General features: G+C 39.6%; 1 protein-coding gene across 1 annotated transcript; it reads right to left on the reverse strand.

The window, feature by feature from the left end:
- Positions 1-105: 105 nt before the first annotated feature.
- Positions 106-17,408, reverse strand: LOC146555274 (desmoglein-2.1-like). The gene is made up of 14 exons (XM_085252968.1): positions 17,220-17,408; positions 14,149-14,274; positions 13,735-13,893; positions 13,480-13,621; positions 12,931-13,088; positions 11,063-11,197; positions 10,766-10,951; positions 9,828-10,237; positions 9,577-9,719; positions 8,814-9,035; positions 3,351-3,593; positions 2,988-3,118; positions 2,561-2,863; positions 106-2,363 (listed from the first exon to the last, which is right to left on the reverse strand). The coding sequence occupies exons 1-14, from the start codon at positions 17,262-17,264 to the stop codon at positions 1,305-1,307; spliced, it is 3,462 nt and encodes a 1,153-aa protein (XP_085109094.1). The 5' UTR covers positions 17,265-17,408; the 3' UTR covers positions 106-1,304.
- Positions 17,409-18,713: the final 1,305 nt, after the last annotated feature.

An 18,713-nucleotide genomic window follows, 5' to 3' on the forward strand; every position in this document is an offset into this window, starting at 1 on the left:
ATAACAAAAATGAACTCACTATATTCCAAATTTGAGTTCATGGTAGAAAAACGTGGAACTGACACACGGAGAAAAGTGAACATAAAACACTTGCAGACCTTTAAGTGCTCCATACCAAAGATTTTATTATCTTAAGCATAAATGTTTTTCCCCAATACATGCTTTCCCATTGATATTAGGCCACCACATGAGTGTTCAAATATATGGTAATAAATGGATTGAGTTTTTACAATTTCTAACCATTAAAAATTATACATTCAAAAGGAAATGAATGAAACCCTAATACAACATTCAAACAACTGAAAAATGTCAATTAATTACTGAGTTGAAAGTGTGTGAACATGCAACACAAAACAGGGTCCCCATGTTATCCAACATTTACTTCTAATTGCTTCCTATCTTAGGAATATAAATCTTATGAATTCCCCTGTGCCTCCACATCTAGCAAACAGAGCAAAATCAGCCCACTCAAGACAACAACAAAAGCTACAGGTAAAGCCAAACCAGTTGAAGCTGGTATGAAGGAGAGCAAAATAGGATTTTCCCTATACCACAGCAGGACTACTTTGGAGGCTTTAGTTGCACAGTGTTAGTAAGGCGCCAGCTATCTTTAAGCTGGAAGTAGTCCCATCAGTCACTCTCTCACGTTCAGATAGTCCAGTTAACATACACATGCATCATAAAGTTTCCATATTAGAAAGAAAACAAACAAGTTAAAATAATGGTTATAACAAAGTTATATATTTGTAGCCATTAATTCAATTTTATTTATTTAGAGCCAATTCACAACAACCAGTGTCTCAAGGCACTTGATATTGTAAGGTAAAGCCCCTACACTAGAAACACCAGCAGTCATGACCCCTACAGCAAGTGCATTCAACAACAGGAAAAAAAACCCCGTCCCATTTAACAGGAAGAAACTTCTGGGAGAACCAGGCTCAAACTGGGGCAGTCATTTGCTGAGACCAGTTGGCAATGAGGGGAAAGAGAAGAGACCAGAAAAAAGACAGGACACAAGGAAATAGTAGTGGTTTATAAAGTGAAAAGAAAAGTGAAAAGACCTTACTACTATTTATTGTAATGTGTTGAATACTATATTAAACAATTTGCAATGAACATTTCATTTACTGTCTGTACTATTAAACATTTAAACCATTACAGAGATCTTTTGCATGTTTCCATGTAGCATACAAGAAAATTAAGCAGCACAGCTCCCACCCGTAACCTCATATGCACATAGTGAAGTCATAAGAATAGACCTGGAACATATCTTTGCCAAAAGTTTGCACTTTTGCCTTTCTCAGTTAAGTGAATTTCTCCTGTACTTTGTGGGATACAGGGCCAGCGGATACTGTAACAGTAGAGGACCCAAACTTACTGGTCATAGAGCCAGTGGATTGGCTGTCCTTGTAGAGAATTCTTTCAGAGCCAAAGACCTCAGCCTTCTTTGGCAGACCATTTGCATCTTGAACAAAGTTCTCTCTGACCATTAGGATTTTTTGAGATCCAGGAAGGTCTCCTGGTTGTAGAGGACCTCCCTCAACATAGGAAGCCTGATTCCCCTTCCGCACTTTCATTGACCCTGCAGGGACCTTACCCTCTACAACCTTCATGGTCTGAGAGCCAGACAAGTTTGTAGCTTGGATCAAGTTTGCATGACTCCGCTGGGCACCACTGTTATCCACCAGCACCATGGTGGGCTCCTGGGCTTGTCCACTGGACAAGAGAGTGCTTCCCTGAACAAATACTCCTTGGGCAGGTCCAGATTGCGTGTTGTTAACCAGTATCAGGCCTTGAAGGTTGGTGGTTGGTGCTTCAGCCAGGATCATAGTGTTCTGAACCTGTGGTTGGACTACGTAATGCATTGGCTGCAACACAGGAGTGGTTGTGTAGTAGACAGGCTGCTGTTGCTGTATTAGGACCATCTGGCCTTGATTTGCCAACCCTCTTGTCATTGTATTCATCCCTTCCCTCACTGCAGTTGTACTTTCCTTTGCCATTTCAGAATGCTTGGTTGTCTTCATGACCATACTCTGCTCCACTTTGGGCATGGTTGGCTCCAGTTTGGGTGGAGGGGACAGTTTTTGTACACTCACTGAACTTGAAACTGAGGCTGGAGGATTGTTATAGACATTAGACACAGGAGGTGGCACTTGTTTGTCATCATAAGAAATTTTCTCGCCTCTGCACACCTCCGCGAGAGTCTTGAACTTTGGTCCAAGGTTATCAAGAAACTGAAGATCATTGTCTGACTCCAAAAGGCTACAGCAGCCTACTGAGCCAGCAGAGGACCCTTGGCCCTCATAATCATACACCAACAAACCATCTTTCACGCCAAGGTTATCATTTCCATCAGTGACTTTCTGTTGAAGTAAAAAGGACACCATTATTCAGATAGTATTTTTCATGTCAACTCTTGGTATGTGCAAGGAATTTTTATGAACAACTAAATACGTTTTCAGCCTTAAGGGCTAATCAAAACACGTCCCTATAATTAATTCAAATCTCTGCTTTGCTTTTCATTAGCTACTGAACCTTTCCAACTCATGAGATTTCTTACCTGATCGTAATATTGCCTCAAAAAGTGGTCTGGCAGAACCAGCCCATCATAAAGTCCTACACCTCCCAACGATTCTCTTGTCTCAGTCTCAGAGTAGAAACCACTTGGATCCTGTTGGTTCATGCCCCAAATTTCTTTTCTGTAACTACCTTGGTAGTTAGCCCCGTTCAGCCTATTAATGGATCCAACAGATTGTGCGAAATCAAAACTGCCCAACGCATCCATTGCTACAGGTTTTTGAGCCATGGCTACATTTAAGACATCTCCATCCAGTTGTGTTGGCAAGTTCAGTAGTGGCACGTCCTATAATTGCGCCAAAAATGTACATGTTAGTACAAAGTTAAAAATCACTTTGACACAACTTTCATGTAGGCATCACCACATTAGCCAATATTCTTCAGTGCAGTGAAGAAAATACAATTCTCACCGTGTTCTCTCCCTGACGTTCAGTATGGTAGTTGATGAGATGTGACTTTGTATCAAATGGCATCTCAGTAAAGAGGTCTGGGAAGGTTGCAGCACCTCCACATTTGCAGAAGAGTAGCAACAACGGAATCACTGTAAAACCAAGTTTTAATTAACCTTAAATGTAAGGTATGAGGGTGCAGTAATCCTTCAAGGAAGAAGCTATAATTTATATACACAATAAAGTAACAATAAATGTATCATAGTCTTACATCTGTCAGCAGCAGCTGTTTATTTAAAAAACTTTAAGGTGGTTTCCCTCTTCTCTTAATTATCCAAAACCAAAACCAATACATTATGGAAATTAGGATGAATTAACACTTACACAACAAGAGTAATAGGCCCAGGAGTAACAGCCCAATGCCTGCAGGTCCCAACTTCGCTTGTTTGCTTGGCTGACCCTTGGCGCCTTTTTTTCCACACATGATTCCATCCTCACAGGTGCAAACTTCAACCTTGACTTTCTGTGGATCTTGACACATGTGCCCCTGCTGATCCTTCACCAAAAATTCCACCTCATAAATACCAGGCCAAAGAGACTCCCGAGACCGCAAGATAGCTGCAGTGTCTGTCAGAAAACAGAAAAATATGTGAAACAAATTGAACATGAATTAGATTATATAATTTCTGTAAAAATTGTGGTGGGATTGTTGCTACTGCCTTAATAAAATTCAATTCAATTTTAATTATCCAACAGTCGCCTCAAGTTGCTTTATATTGTAAGATAGATCCTACAATAATACAACAGAGAAAATGCCAACAATCATATGACCCTCTGAGCAAGCGCTTTGTCATGAGTGGGAAGGAAAAACTCCCTTTTAACAGGAAGAAACCTCCAGCGGAACCAGGCTCAGGGAGCAGTGACCATCTACTGAGACTAATTGGGGTGAGGGTAAGAAGACAGAAAAAAAGACATGCTGTGAAAGAAAGAAAGAGATTAATAACAAGTATGAGTCAATTCAGAGAGGCCTATTAACACATAATGAGTGACAAAGGTGACTGAAGAAGAAATCAATGCATCATGGGAATTCCCCAGCAGCCTAAGCCTAATGCAGCAAAACTAAGGGAGGATTCAGGGTCACCTGATACAGCCGTAACTATATGCTTTAACAAAAAAGGTACTGTACTTGATCTGGGGTTTGCTGCTTAGTTAGCTAAAACAAATCTCAAAGTAGCCAGCATATTAGGCTACAATTGTACTGTGCCTAATAACATGTCTAATAAAGTTGGTAGGGGTGTAGCTGATGATGTAGCCAGGTACACAGGTGCACCTTATATAGTACATGGTGTGGTACTTATACAGCTGTGGTGGCAGGGAAGGGTTTTTGGAGCTCCAACATGTGAGAGGTGAAGCTGTGGATTCAGGAGAAGTAGTGGAGGAGGACTGGGTGGCAGTCTTTATTTTCATGACTATTTACATTGTAGATTCTCACTGAAGGTATCAAAACTATGAATGAACACATATGGAATCATGTAGTAAACAAAAAAGAGTGAAACAACTCAAAACATGTTTTATATTTTTGATTCTGCACAACATAACTTATGGTCCCAACCCCATCAAGAAGGAAAGAAACTCCACAAATAAACCCTGACAAGATACACCTGTGAAGTAAAAACCATTTCAGGTGACTACATCATGAAGCTCACTGAGAGCTGTGTTGTTTTTTTTAAACAATTTTTCCTTTGCTACATAATTCCGTAGTGTGTATTATATAAAAAAATATTCCCGGCTCGCCCCTGCAGGCAGTCTTTATCCTCCTAGCTTGGGTCCTCTACCAGAGGCCTGGGAGCTTGAGGGTTATGCGCTGTTCCTAGGACTGCGCTCTTCTGGACAGAGATCTCAGATGTTGTTCCTGGGATCTGCTGGAGCCACTTGCCTAGCTTGGGGGTCGCTGCACTGAGCACTCCAATTACCACTGGGACCACTGTTACCTTCACTCTCCACATCGTCCCGAGCTCTTCCCTGAGCCACTGGCACTTCTCCAGCTTCTTGTGTCTCTTCTTCCTGATGCTCCTGTCAGTTGGTATTTGTTACATCTATCACTACAGCCGTCTTCTTCTGATTGCCCGCCACTACTATGTCTGGTTGTTTAGCCATCACCATTTTGTCCATCTGTATCTGGAAGTCCCACAGGATCTTAGCTCGGTCATTCTCGACCTCCCATTTTGACCTCAGGACTTTCAGGCCATAGTCGGCACAGATGTTCCTGTATACTGTGCTAGTCACTTGGTTATAGTGTTGGTTATGTATGCCCTGCCTGCTAGCATCTTGCACCCGGCTGTTATGTGCTGGACTCAGGGGCACCTTTACACATCCTACATGTCGGGTCTTACCCGGTGTGATAGACCCCAGCCTCTATGGATCTTGTGCTCAGAGCTTGTTCTTCTGCTGCCATGATTAGTGCCTCTATGCTGTCTTTCAGTCCAGTTTTGTCCAGTCACTGGTAGGATTTCTGAATGTCAGCCACTTCCTATATCTGCCGGTGCTACATACTGTACAGGGGCCTGTCCTTCCATGATGGTTAGTCCTCCTTCTTGGATTTGTGCTGCCTGAGGTATTCACTGATCACGCGGTTGATCATGATCATCTTCCTGATGTACTGGTGGACATATGTTGTCTCAATATGGAATGTTGTACTGACACTCACTAGTCCCCAGGTTCCTTTCTTCCGCATAGCACAGGTGTGTGAAGGACCAAAAAGCTCTCCAGAGAGTGATCCGTACAGCAGAACGCTGCTGCAGGATTGCTCTCCCCCCGCTTCAGGACACCTACACCAGGAGATGCCGGACTAGAGCAGCGCAGATACTGAAGGACCCGTCCCATCCTGGCAACAAACTGTTCCAACTTCTGCAATCTGGTAGAAGGTTCCGCATCCTCCGGGCAAGGACAGAGAGACTCAAGAGGAGCTTCTATCCCCAAGCCATCCGTGCCCTAAACACACACACCCGCCCTCTCACATCATCTATAATTGACTGAGACAGGACTCTTCCAGACACTAAACCAAGGCACAATGTACATTTCAATTCCTTTAATTTTAAATATGTTTATATTGTCTATCCTGTAAAATAGTCAGATATCTATTCATATTAATGTACAGAATTCACCTGCTTGCTGCTACTACTGCACATTCACCCAATGTATACACTATATATATATATACACACTATATATATACACACTACATATATATATATATATATATATATAGTGTGTGTATATATATATATATATATATATATATATATATATATATATATATATATATATATATATATATATATATATATATATATATATATATATATATATATATATATATATATATATATATATGTTCTTCCTCTACACCCCCCCCCCCAATTTTTGCACATGTCGAGGAGCGTGTCAGACTACATTTCACTGTGTGTTATACTTGTATAACTATGCATGTGACAAATAAAGAACCTTGAACCTTGAACACAGTCTCAGGGTGCTGGACTTGTGGTGAAACCCTCCGTGCATGGTCAGGAACTGCCTGCTCTTGACGTCAGTGACTTCTATCTCCTCCTGTGGCCAGCTTATTGTCCCAGCAAGGTACCTGATTACAGGCAGGGCGAAGATGTTGATAGCCCGGATCTTGTTCTTACTGTTCAGTTGACTCCTCAGGACTTGCCTGACCCTCTGCAGGTACTTGGTGGTTGCAGCTTTCTTAGTGGCCTCTTCATGGTTCCCATTTTCCTGTGAGATTTGAAGGTGCTTGTAGCTGTCCTTAATGTCTGCAATGTTGCCTTCTGGTAGTTTGATCCCCTCAGTTCTGACTACCTTCCCTCTCCTTGTTATCATCCAACTATATTTCTCCAGTCCGAACGACATTCCAATGTCGCTGTTGTACATCCTGGTGATGTGGGTCAGTGAATCAATGTCTCATTCGCTCTTGGTGAACAGCTACATCTATGTAAATGAGGTCGCTGACAATTGCTTCATTCTGTAGTCGGTATCTGTAGCCAGTCTTGTCAGCGAGGAGTCAATCAAAGTTCCAAACATGAACTCAGAGTAGCTCCACCGTTGTTGATCCGTATTGTTGATCACTTCAAAAATTAGTTGGGGCAAACATTTTCAGAAGGTAAGTGGGAAGATTTCTCCAAGTGGTGAAGACGGCTGCACAAAGGGCATCTACTGTCTGGAGCTGTTGTCCATTTTTAAAAAAAATCCTTTGCCATCCATCCCCCCAAATTTGTAATTGGATTTAGATTAGGGGAACATGCAGGATGGTCCAAAAGAGTGATGTTATTCTCCTTGAAGAAGTTCCTTGTCCTGCGGGCATTGCGTACTGCAGCATTGTCCTGTTGAAAAACATAGTCGTTAACACACAGACGAGGGCTCTCAATCATGAGTGATGGTCTCTGCAACATCTGGACATAGCCAGCAGCCGTTTGACACCCCTGCACCTCCTGAAGCGCCATTGTTCCACCAAAGGAAAAAGCACCCAAGACCATTATGACGTCCCCTCCACTGTGGCGCGTAGAGAACATCTCAGGTGGCATCTGCTTGTCATGTCAGTAACGTTGGGGTCTTCCACTTGACTTTTTTGTTCCACAATCCTTAGGATCATTTAAGAAATTCCAAATGACTGTCTTATTGTGCCCCACCTCAGCAGTGATGGTGTGCTGCAAGAGACCATACTTGTGCAGTTCAACAACCCAACCACGTTCAAATTGGGAAAAGTTTTTTTTGCCTTTGACGTCAGAAGGTCATGACAGTGTGACCACCTGACAGAAAAAGACAATGAATCCACATTTCTGCACAGATTTGGCCTTTTAAAGGTATGTGGTCCTAAACGTTTGATCAGCTGTAAAACAGCCTATTTCAGTTTAAGTGTTGTTTTCAATAAATTACATGCTCAAAAAAATGTTTTGTCTCACTCCCATTTCTTCTTGTAGCATGTTGAAAGCTCTACATTTTACCTTGTTAAGATCCAACCATGCAAAATATGATTTTTTGCCATTTTTCAAGTGGTCTTAAACTTTCGATCTGGACTGTGTATATATGTATATACATATACAGAAGTAAAAAGGAATCATGCAAATTGAAGTGAAATATAGTGAACTAATGTGATAACTGTAATAAAGTAGCTTTTGCTAGAAAGTGGTCAAAACTTTTATGTGAGAGGTCACAGGGAGAAGGTGAGACGATGCTTGGATGTCACATCAAGTGACTGGATGCAAATATTGGCCATGTGAAGATGGAAAGGTGGAGGGAAGAGGATGTATAAAACTCTTTGCAGGTAACCATTAGCCGTTATTTCTTTGTAGTTTTGTCATAGCGAGCAGAAGATCCTCTATAGCCAGAGTGTCTTCTCTTTCTTCCACTAAAACTTCAATAAAACCAATAGATATACAGCAACAATTTAGATTTGATTATTTAAGATTTTTACTTTTTTCTAAAATTTAAATTGATTTAATTATGTGATTACTATTAACCGATTGAGCCATTTGCTTTTCCCTTGCTAAATCACTTAAATAAAGCACCGTATCTGCAATTAAAGTTCATTTTGTTTATTTCAATTTTTTTTTTGAAAACAGTTCGTCAGATAGGTTTGTTGTGGTACTGTTTTGAACGTGACCAATCACATTTGAGCCATCGTTTCCTTGGAGTCTATTTCTTAACTGTAAAAAGTCCGATAAATTTGGACAAGAAGAAGTTAACACAGAGAAGAGAGCAAGTACACACTCATCTTCTTTGGCCAGTCGGTGGTTCAGTCTCTGAATGTACCACACTCATGATATTGTGGTGATGTTTTCTACTCACCATTAAGATGCTCCACTTGCCATTTTCCCTTAGTGCCTTCTGGGAGGATCTCAAACACAAAAGGAGGTCCATTGGGAAATGCATCCTCATCATTAGCGTTCACTATAACAGCATCCACTGTTGTGCACATAGTCTCCATGTTACTTGTCAAGATGGGGCAGTGGTCATTAAAATCCTCCACTTGGATGGCTATGGTGCCAGTGGCTGTTTTATCAGGTGTGTCTGGTAAATTAAAAAAAAAAAAAGAAATAAAAAGCAAGAATTTAACATTTTTCCTTTGATTATGTCCATTTTGTCAGAGATAAGTTCAAGAACTATTTGCTTTACTATTACTATTTTTGGACAAAAAGTAAAACTAATATTGATTTTGTTTATTTACATGAATCTTACTGCTGAATAGCCATTTTGTTTTTATTCATGACAAGTCGGCATTATACAGACCGTACAGATGTATTTAGCCAGCAATGTGATGCACTTGTAGTTATGTTGCATTAGGTTTTTAATCATGCATCAATACCCTGACAGTAAATAATAATTTTTTCGTCTACAAAATATCAGGCAATTTGTTTACAATATTATGTTTAGTAAAAACTATCACCGGTTGTGTTACATTTATGTTTTTTAATTTCACAGTAAAGGAAGTTGGCTTGACTAATAAGTGAGAAATTCCCAGGGGTTGCAATTCCAAAGCTACTTTTCAAGGGTACTCCCCTTACGTAAATAATTTTTGAAGTGTCGGCATTTATACAGTAAAGCAGCATACCTTCTGAAACGCAGAGTATCTTGGCAAAATATGTCCCATTGACCAAGTGTGGAGATTCCCTGTCAGGCATCTTGTTCAGTTTGATCTCAGCTGTGACTGGGTCAATAGTTAGCCAGTTGTTAGGGTCGAATCCCTTAATATACCTACAGCAGAAATAAGCTATATTGTTATTACGGTGAATGAAAGGTGAAATTGACACTGTAGTTTAGTTTTAGTGGCTTTAATGTGCACTTATTTGTATATGCACTGACCTGACATTTTGAGCGGGTTTCCTAGTGTCTCCATCTATTGCAGGGTAGCTGGCAATAACATCTTTAATGTTGAAGGAGGTGCTTCCCTCTGAGACATGAATGGCTTTAACTTTGGGATCAAACTTTGCCCCTTCAGGCTGGTTCTTCACATTGATTTTGATAGGATAGGTTTTAAAGGGTGTCCCACCAGAAATCCCAGCAGCTCCAGTTGCACCCCCTGCTCCTCCTCCACCACCCCCTCCTCCTCCCCCTGCTCCTCCTCCTCCCCCTGCTCCTCCTCCTCCTCCCCCTGCTCCTCCCCCCCCTCCTCCAATAGTTATTCCAGCACTTGTCCCAGATCCATATGGCTGAGCCTTGTTCCTCACAGATAGTCCAAGTTCAATGTCTTTTACATCTTCATAGTCCACAGCCTACACAGATGACAGACAGAAACAAAGATTATCTGTTACAATTCATCATAATAATGACAGATGTTTGCATTTATTAATGGTCTTCCTGAGTTAAATGAAAACAATTAATCATTAATAATTCACAAACTTACTGCCAATTAGTACATGAGGTTAAAGAAAATGTCAAAGATATACAGAAATTCTATTCATAATTATATGGACAAAATTTTAGGCAGACCCAAGAACAGTCAGATAAGAGATGATGATCTCATGGGCATGCACTACTTAACTAACCGAAAAAATTTAACTATTTCACAATATAAAACATGTATTTGTTTTTCTGGACAGTACAGTTTGCCGGACAATTTGATCAAACGGACACTGGACTATTCCACCAGATTTGGTGTTTAAAATGCATATGCTCTGAGATATCAAGATTTCTATTTGCATTGTTTTTATGCTGTATTAAAGACTAGGATTAATAATAATAATAATAATAATAATAATAATAATAACAACAACAACATGTTTCATTTCAAACTGCAGTACCTTATCAAGCATTAGGATTCCCTCGTTGGTGTTGGGATCTGTTTTAATGCTAAAATACCCAGCCTCGTTGCCCTTGACAATATCAAATACAGCTTCCCAGTTGTCAGTGCCTTGCAGGTCCAGGTCCTGTGCTTTGATCCTCATCACCTCCACACCTTCTGTGTTCTCCTCAATGCTACCTTCATACTATAGGTGGAGAATATAAAAAAAAATCATAGGGGTTATTTCAGCAATATGTTGCATATATTTGTAAATAACTACACAGTTGATTTAAAAGAGAGCAAGAAAGAAAACTACCTGCTCTTTTTCCAGAGTTGGTAGGTTGTCATTCACATCACCAACAGCTATAGTAACAGTGGTAGTTCCAGTGTTCCCCTCTGGTTTACCATTTAGGTCCTGACCTTTTACTGTCAAGATATACTGATCACATTTCTGAAATCACAGACCAATAAGTTACTAATTTATTAGAGAGACTGCATCACACTTTACTGTAGCAATATTTCTGGTTAGCTATCCATTAGGTAGGTAGGCAAAATAGCTAACCAGGAACACTTTCAGTGATCAAAGGGAAAAAAACAAAAACTGTCCACTGATATAAATTTGGTGACTAGTATAGTCCATGAATTTGCCTTTGCCTCATGTTCTCCAGTGCAGGATTAGAGAAGGATCATAGGAGCTCGTACTAAAAAGACTGTTTCTCTAACTCCAAGTCTCTTTGTTCTGGTCACAAAGACCAGAACAAAGTTTCATGACTTTTCCCCCCAGCTTCCACACAGATTGAAGTTTCATTAGTCACTTTGTTCTAAAACTTCCCATTTACAAGTACAAGTCAGTTTAAGTTATTGGTGTTTGTTCTGTTTCCCCTATTGTATGTAAATATTATGGCCAAACCACTATAAAGGTAACCCTGCAGCGTCTTTGTGGTTAGGTCAGTTTGTGCTACGTCCACACTAGCCCGGATAGATTTAAAAATGGCATTTTTGTCTGAAAACGCTCCACATCCACACTAGCGTTTTCAGTCGTATTCACAGAGTTGTGCGTCCACATTGAAACGGCTGAAAGCGCTTATGTTCCAGTATTGCGCATGCGTGAAAAGCAAGAAGATTCGGCCTGCCTCATTTCTGTCTGCCGTTTATTTACTTTCCATCTCTTTGAAACGTCACGGCAAAATGTCGAGGAAAAGCACAGAGTTTTTTTAAATGGACTAACAATGAGGTGGAGTTGTTGCTGCGAGTAACACAAAAGTACAAAGTTGCAAAAGTGAGTGAGAATTAAAGAATTTGAAGAAAAGCTATCTGGAGCATGTACATACTGAGAGCGTTTTGAGTTTTGAGAGCGTTTTGAAAACGCCATCTCAGTGTGGACGGGAGGCCAAAATGTAGAGAAAACGATGCGTTTTCAAACGAAAATGCATTAGTGTGGACGTAGCTTGTGAGTTAAGGTGGATATACTTTGTTTGGTTAGATACGGTTTTTTCCAGTAGAATTTATATTTAGTAGACATCTTTGAAGGGCCCATAAATTATATTTTGAACTTTGTCCTTTTGAACTTTTTTTTAGGGTAAAATAAAAATAACACACACACAGAGACACACACTTTGAAATCCAGAGTTTTCATTAAGCACCAAATATATTACATATCATGTTTTAACTGTTTAAAACGTTTAATGTTTGCAAACTTTCTCATATTTTCTCCGTACTCACGGTCAGGTGTTCTGTAAAAATGCTGTTCTAAGCAGTTTACTGAATATATAGATAACCAAGTTGTTTGTTGAGATTAGGGAAAGCCATATGTATAAAAACAGAATTCCAGAGTGTGGAATTTAACAACAACAACAAAAAACAAATTACCTGAGCTGCAATAAAATGGTTAATAACCAAGATGATAATTATTTTTGGCAAATAATAGAAATATCAGTTGATTAACATCACTGCTCATTACTCTAATAAACATTATGTATTTACTGAACTTTACCGTCTGAAAAAATGTCTTAAACTAGATTTTCATTGGACTTTAAAATTCAGATGCTAGAATAATTACTCTAACATCTGATTGTATTATTAATAATCATATTATGATTATGATTATTATTATCATTAAATATCAAAATTCAAATAAAAAATTAACTACATAGCTCTGAAACTGGTGTGGGGTTTAGTTCATACCTCTCTGTCTAATTTGTTTTTGATGAAGATGGACCCGTCACTGTTCATGTAAAACATGTCATGAGGTGGTGTCTGGTCTATGATGGTATGAAAAACCTGGGAATTGGGATTGTCTGGTTCATCGGCATCCGTTGCCGCGACTTTCATAACAAAAGTCCCTGTAAGCATATCAAGGAATGACATTTTAATTTCTCAAAAAACAAAAACAAACAAACAAAACCTCTCTGTGGCATCTTCAAAAGTTGAGACTACGACGACCTGGATGATGGAGAATCTACACAGACAACATCAAGAGTTCTAGTATCGCCTAATACCTTCAACACAACCCATCTCACAGCTGATGTACATTAAAAAAAACACCCTGTTCCATAATACATTGTTTAGTTTGAGTATAACATTACATTTAAGTAAGTTCAACCTGTAAGCAATGTAACAAAAACAAAAACTTTGTTTTCATTTATTAATTGAATATTAGTCATATGGGAATATGGAGTCATCACATGCCGGATAGTGATTAGTGAGGAATTTTCATAAAAACGAAGCACTAACCTCTCGGTGTAAGCTCATCCACACGCCCAGTATAGACGTCTTCAAACACTGGTGCATTGTCATTCTGATCAGTAACCTTGAATCGTACGTCGATGTTTTCCTCTGCCAGAGTGCCATCATTGTACCTAGCAACACCAGAAAGCTAAAATTGGAAACCTCGTTAGGTTTAATTAAGACGTTACAAATATTTATGTAAACTGTTGATACGGAATGCACTGAAGTCATGATGGAAAATAACCGTTTTGTCTCACTCACATTGTACATACTGATTAACTCTCTGTCAAGTAATTGGGTCACACGAATAAATCCAGTTCTTTCGTGAACTACAAACACATGGAAGGGATCTTGGTTTGCGCCACGGCCTTTCAGGAAGTATCTGAGATTTCCTTTATCATCATCTAAATCTGAATGAATCTGAAAATGAGATGAAAAGCTAAGCATAGCATAATTCACAAATATGTCATAATCATAGGACAATAACAACAACAAAGACAACACAGATTCCTTATAGATTCCTCATATCTTAGTATGTTAATGCTAAAAACCTTAATATATTGTATATCATGATTTTCTAACCCTAATAAAAATTATTTTAATCAATTTAATTAAAATAAAAAATTAAAAGATCATCAAAATAAAAAGGAATAAAAAACTAAATCAATGACTCACCCTGGCAACAGAAGTCTTTTTTGTGTGGTCCACATTTTCCTCCAATTTCACTGGTGGGGGAAGCCAGGCTCTTTTTCTTCTTATTAGACTGTCTCCAGATTTGGCTTTCGTCACAACAGCCTGGACCTGAAATACAACACATACGCTTAAACATGTTTGGAGAAATCACCAGCCATTTAAAGAAAACAAGAACACCCATTTTTAATCCTTGTCAAGCATTTCTTGGAATTACTGTCTGTAATTTAAAACCTAGAGAGATGCTTAAAGATCAGGTTTTTGTTATATATCAGTTTGAAAAACCTTAAAAGCAACAGTCTGCAATTGTTTGTCAATCTTCTTGTCTTTAGCAGGTAAAATATGACTTGGCGAATAATTCACTCACAGCAGGAAAGTTTCAGGTCTTTACTTTCAAAAATTCTTGCTCTGGCTGAGTTGTCACACATACATGCTCGCCGCACACACACACACACACACACACACACACACACACACACACACACACACACACACACACACACACGTATGTAAATATGTGTGTGTATGCATGCATGTGTGGCGTCTCAGCCAGCCAACAAACTCTGCAGGCTACATTGTGAACTAATCATAAATCAAGATGCTATTAAACTGTGCATGTAAAAACACACACCTTGCAGGGGCTATAAAGCTGCTAGCTTTCCCACACACAAAAGCTGACACATCTCTTGCCACTACTGGAAAGGTTCAGTTGAAGCATGTAAGGTAATAATGAGAAGAAAAGTAAGGAGTGGTTGTATACTTTTACTGCCATCAAATAACTCATTCAGAGCACTTAAAAACAACTCTCTATTCACTTGAAGAAATCTCTCTGAGGTCAGAACCTTATTTCCCACACTTTTATAACTATGAAACCAAATGTATTTATTATAGTGACCTAATGGTTTTTCAGAATGTAAAGTGAAGAATCAACAGTTATAGATAATAATAACATTCAGTTATGAACAACAGAATTTTTCCTGAGAGTTTTTTACTTTTGAGTTTGCGGTCTGAATGCCAATAGCTATTCCATCCGAATCACATCTTGATTCAAGCAACACCAAACAACTTTAGTTCGGTAAAAAGGTAAAATAGTACAAAGGGGGAAAAAAGCTCAGGCGTGTCCAAGCTGGCCTAGTTAATGCAGAGGCTGAACTAGAGTGTAAGCCAGTGTTGTGCCAAAAAGCGACTGAAAAAAAGTGATTTCAGAGTTTTCTGTGTGTGTTTTGTAGTCTACAATGCTTACTTATACTGTTAAACAGACCTTAGTGAACAGGATTTATGAATGGGTTAGATTCAGGGGTCTCAAACTTAATGAGCTGTAGGCCACTGCTTGCGCAGTCTTCTTATTGGAGGGCTGCTTACGTGTTCAAATAGTAAGAAAAAACCCCCAAGAATACACCCACAAATATGTCTAAAAATGCAGTGGTTTGTTTTTTTAAACTTTAAATATTGTATAACAAGAGAAAACTGCAAACATGAGTGCAAATCTTTTTTTCCCCTCACTCTTAACTGAAGCCTTTCAGTGAATTACCAAATACACAAACTGATACTCTCTTTCTGCCTAGACACGGTCCAGCACTTCTGCTATGATTTTGTTCGTATTTAACAAAATACAAATGCAGACATAAGAGTACACATTAGGTTTTGACTGTTAGTGAGAATTGTTTTCTTTACAAATAACTGTCACTGAACTAACACACCCGGTCCTTCAAGATGTTTGTACTCTCTGCTCATATTGCCTTCATATAAAATATATACTTTTTGCTTTTTACAGAACTTATTTTAACATTGCACTCAGCAACAAACAAATCCTCCCAAAGAAAAAACACCTAAAGGGCCAAATCGCATTATATTTTTTCACAGCAATATACAGTAGGGGTGACACAGTCGTAAGTGGTCCCTGGGCCGCGAGTTTGAGACCCCTGGGTTAGATATAAAATAGAAGAACTATTCCTTTTTGAAGTATCTTTATGACTGCATCATTTTAACCATATTATAATCAATCCAGTCCTCCTTGGTAACCTATCACATCACAGTTCTGCTCTATTTGTTACAACTTCTGCTAGCCAGCTCTCTCCCGAAAAATACATTTTTAATGTCAATGGCACTTTTTGCCGGGATAAATAACAGTCACTTTCCAAAAATTGATTAGAGCTTCTGATAGGGATGCTCCCTCTACCTCAAAATTACTTGATATATTTTAGGAGAGATGTGTTTGATCTATTTTTTGACAGATTATAGATCAAGCAAGTCATTTATAACAGTTTAAATGTGAGCAATCATTTTATGGCAAACACCGGGGTCTTGCCAGTGAAGCTGCCCCCGACACAATCTGTTTCCCCTTCTGGAGCGCGCCCTGGGCAAGGACAGCGGATCCAGTCGACTCCGCCTCAATTCCAACCAACAGTCGTGGCTGATATTTTACTTTAGTAAAAAAAGTTAAAGACGAATGTCATTACATTGCCGTTCATTTGTTTGGGTCACGACAGAAAATTATACATTTATTGTTGTCACGTTGTGCCGGAGGGGATTATTTCAGCAAACTGAGGACGTTTTGCCTGATAAGCGCATAATCACGTCTGCGGGAAGTCGACTTTTCTAAACTAACGCTCAATATACCAGATTCTCAAACCACATTTGTCAATGATTTGGACAGGGGGAGGAAATTGCGGCAGGTTCAGCTTGATATTATTTATAACACATATTTGATTTTATTTATTACAAATTATCTCCGGGATAACTACCTTGACACGGCATCACGTTTTAGCAGACGATCGCTTTTTAGCACCGGTTTTGCTTCATATTGCCTGCTGAAATCACGATGATGCTAATTTTTACTATTCCTAATTGTGATTAGATTTAAAAATGCTTGACTATAATTTGTTGTCTTTAATCTATTATACATTTTGATTGATTTATGTTTTAAAAAGATGAAAAACCTAAATAATAAAAGCAACAAAAGAATCACATTATGAATTAAGCTTGTTTCATAGAAAAAAAACTACTTTCCATATGAAAGTCTTTTCTAATCGACACAAAAGTCTTTCTGGACTCACCACAAAAAGTAGCAACACAAACACGGGCCAACAAATCCGAATCATGACTGAAGAAACGTCTCAGGGGAGTCTCCCAGCGGCATGGAGAGTTTCTTACTGTCTGGATAAAAGCTGTCAAACGACTATCAATTTCACTGGCATCTACTTAAGACTTGGAAAAGAAAAACATCACGCCAACAACTTTTACTGCGATACAAAAGACACGTGGGCGTTACACACACTCAACAAAGGCAACACCCTGGCTGTTTCGTGCAGGTGTGGCATTCACTGAGCGCATGCGTGTAACCTGCCAAGTGCAAAGTAAGCCACACCCAATTGTTCTTATAAGCTCATAAACATAAAAAACGCATAGTAACACAGGATACCTTACAATTTTAAAGATAATTTAAACATGTGAAATTATTTACTCCTGCACTAACCTCACCAGGCGGATGGATAACACTTCCCTTCCTTTTCTTGTTTGTTTTTGTGTTTTTTGTTGGCTCCCCTCCCGGGCCCCTGTTTCCTCCTTTATGTGCGTGCGTGCGTGCGTGCGTGTGTTCATTCATGCGTGCCAGTTTATGGGCATCATCAGGCCAAAAGGTGTGGCTGAAGCCAGCCACACCCGTCTTCCATCAACACTCACCAGCTGCCACTGAGTACCCTCGTTAGTGGCAACTATTTAATTGTGTTGATGCTGGATTGTTGAGTGGAAATTATCTTTACGTGTTGTGACTGAGTACACTAAACTAACCTCTACAGTACATCTTGTGTTGTTAGGAACCTAGAGAGGAGTGTGTCATGGTGGGAGTGGAGCGTTTGTAATTATCCAAGGTTGGAGCCATGTCTTTGAAAGTGTTTCACTATTGTTCACATTCTCACTGTAAATAAATGTATTGTCTTGGATCAGAAATTCCTGCATTTGGGCCCCGTTCTTGCCAACTGCATCTCCATGAGAAAATGTTTAGAGTTTTAAGGTGTGTTTCAGACCCAGTGCTCCAATGTTGGAATTTGTTCACCTCCACCATCAACGCTACATGTTGCTGCCTCCTGTCCTCTTCCTCCCTCTCCTCCCCCTGTTCCGTGGTAGCAGCAACTGCAGACACCAGATAAGTTTTCGGTAGAGTTGGAGAAAAGTGGGGGATTTCTCACCCAACGTGCGCTTGTTTTTAGGCAGCAGAATCGCACCTTTTCCTCAGACAGTGCCAAGGTTTCATTCATGGTGGAGCTGCTGATGGGACAAGCGCTAAAATGGGCTCAGGTGGTACTCAAAACTGACGGGGAGGAGCAGGCGATGCAGCTCGGACCAGCTACGCTATCCCATTCCAACCGGGGGAGAAGACTGCTGGCGGGTGAGTGTTTCTGTTGTGGGAAAAGAGGACACTAAATTGATACTTGCCCGTCGCAGCCAAAAGAGTCTGCCTGTCAGTAACTGTGGGGATACTAGGGTTCACCACTCAAGATGTTTCCCTGCCTGGTCTTACCTGCCAAGAAAAATTACTGTATATGACCCAC

This window comes from Mchenga conophoros, linkage group LG17 (assembly GCF_057382185.1).
Source record: "Mchenga conophoros isolate Kocher_MC1m ecotype Shallow Benthic linkage group LG17, M_conophoros_male_GT1.1, whole genome shotgun sequence".
NCBI lineage: Eukaryota > Metazoa > Chordata > Actinopteri > Cichliformes > Cichlidae > Mchenga > Mchenga conophoros.

What these genes read in the sequence shown, in the direction of transcription:
- LOC146555274 (XM_085252968.1), bottom strand. Translation starts at nt 17,264, where the DNA reads ATGATTCGGATTTGTTGGCCCGTGTTTGTGTTGCTACTTTTTGTG. An exon ending in AAAAGACTTCTGTTGCCAGG is followed by an intron (nt 13,894 to 14,148) that starts GTGAGTCATTGA and finishes TCTCATTTTCAG; the next exon opens with ATTCATTCAGATTTAGATGA. An exon ending in GAATCCTAATGCTTGATAAG is followed by an intron (nt 10,238 to 10,765) that starts GTACTGCAGTTT and finishes TCATCTGTGTAG; the next exon opens with GCTGTGGACTATGAAGATGT.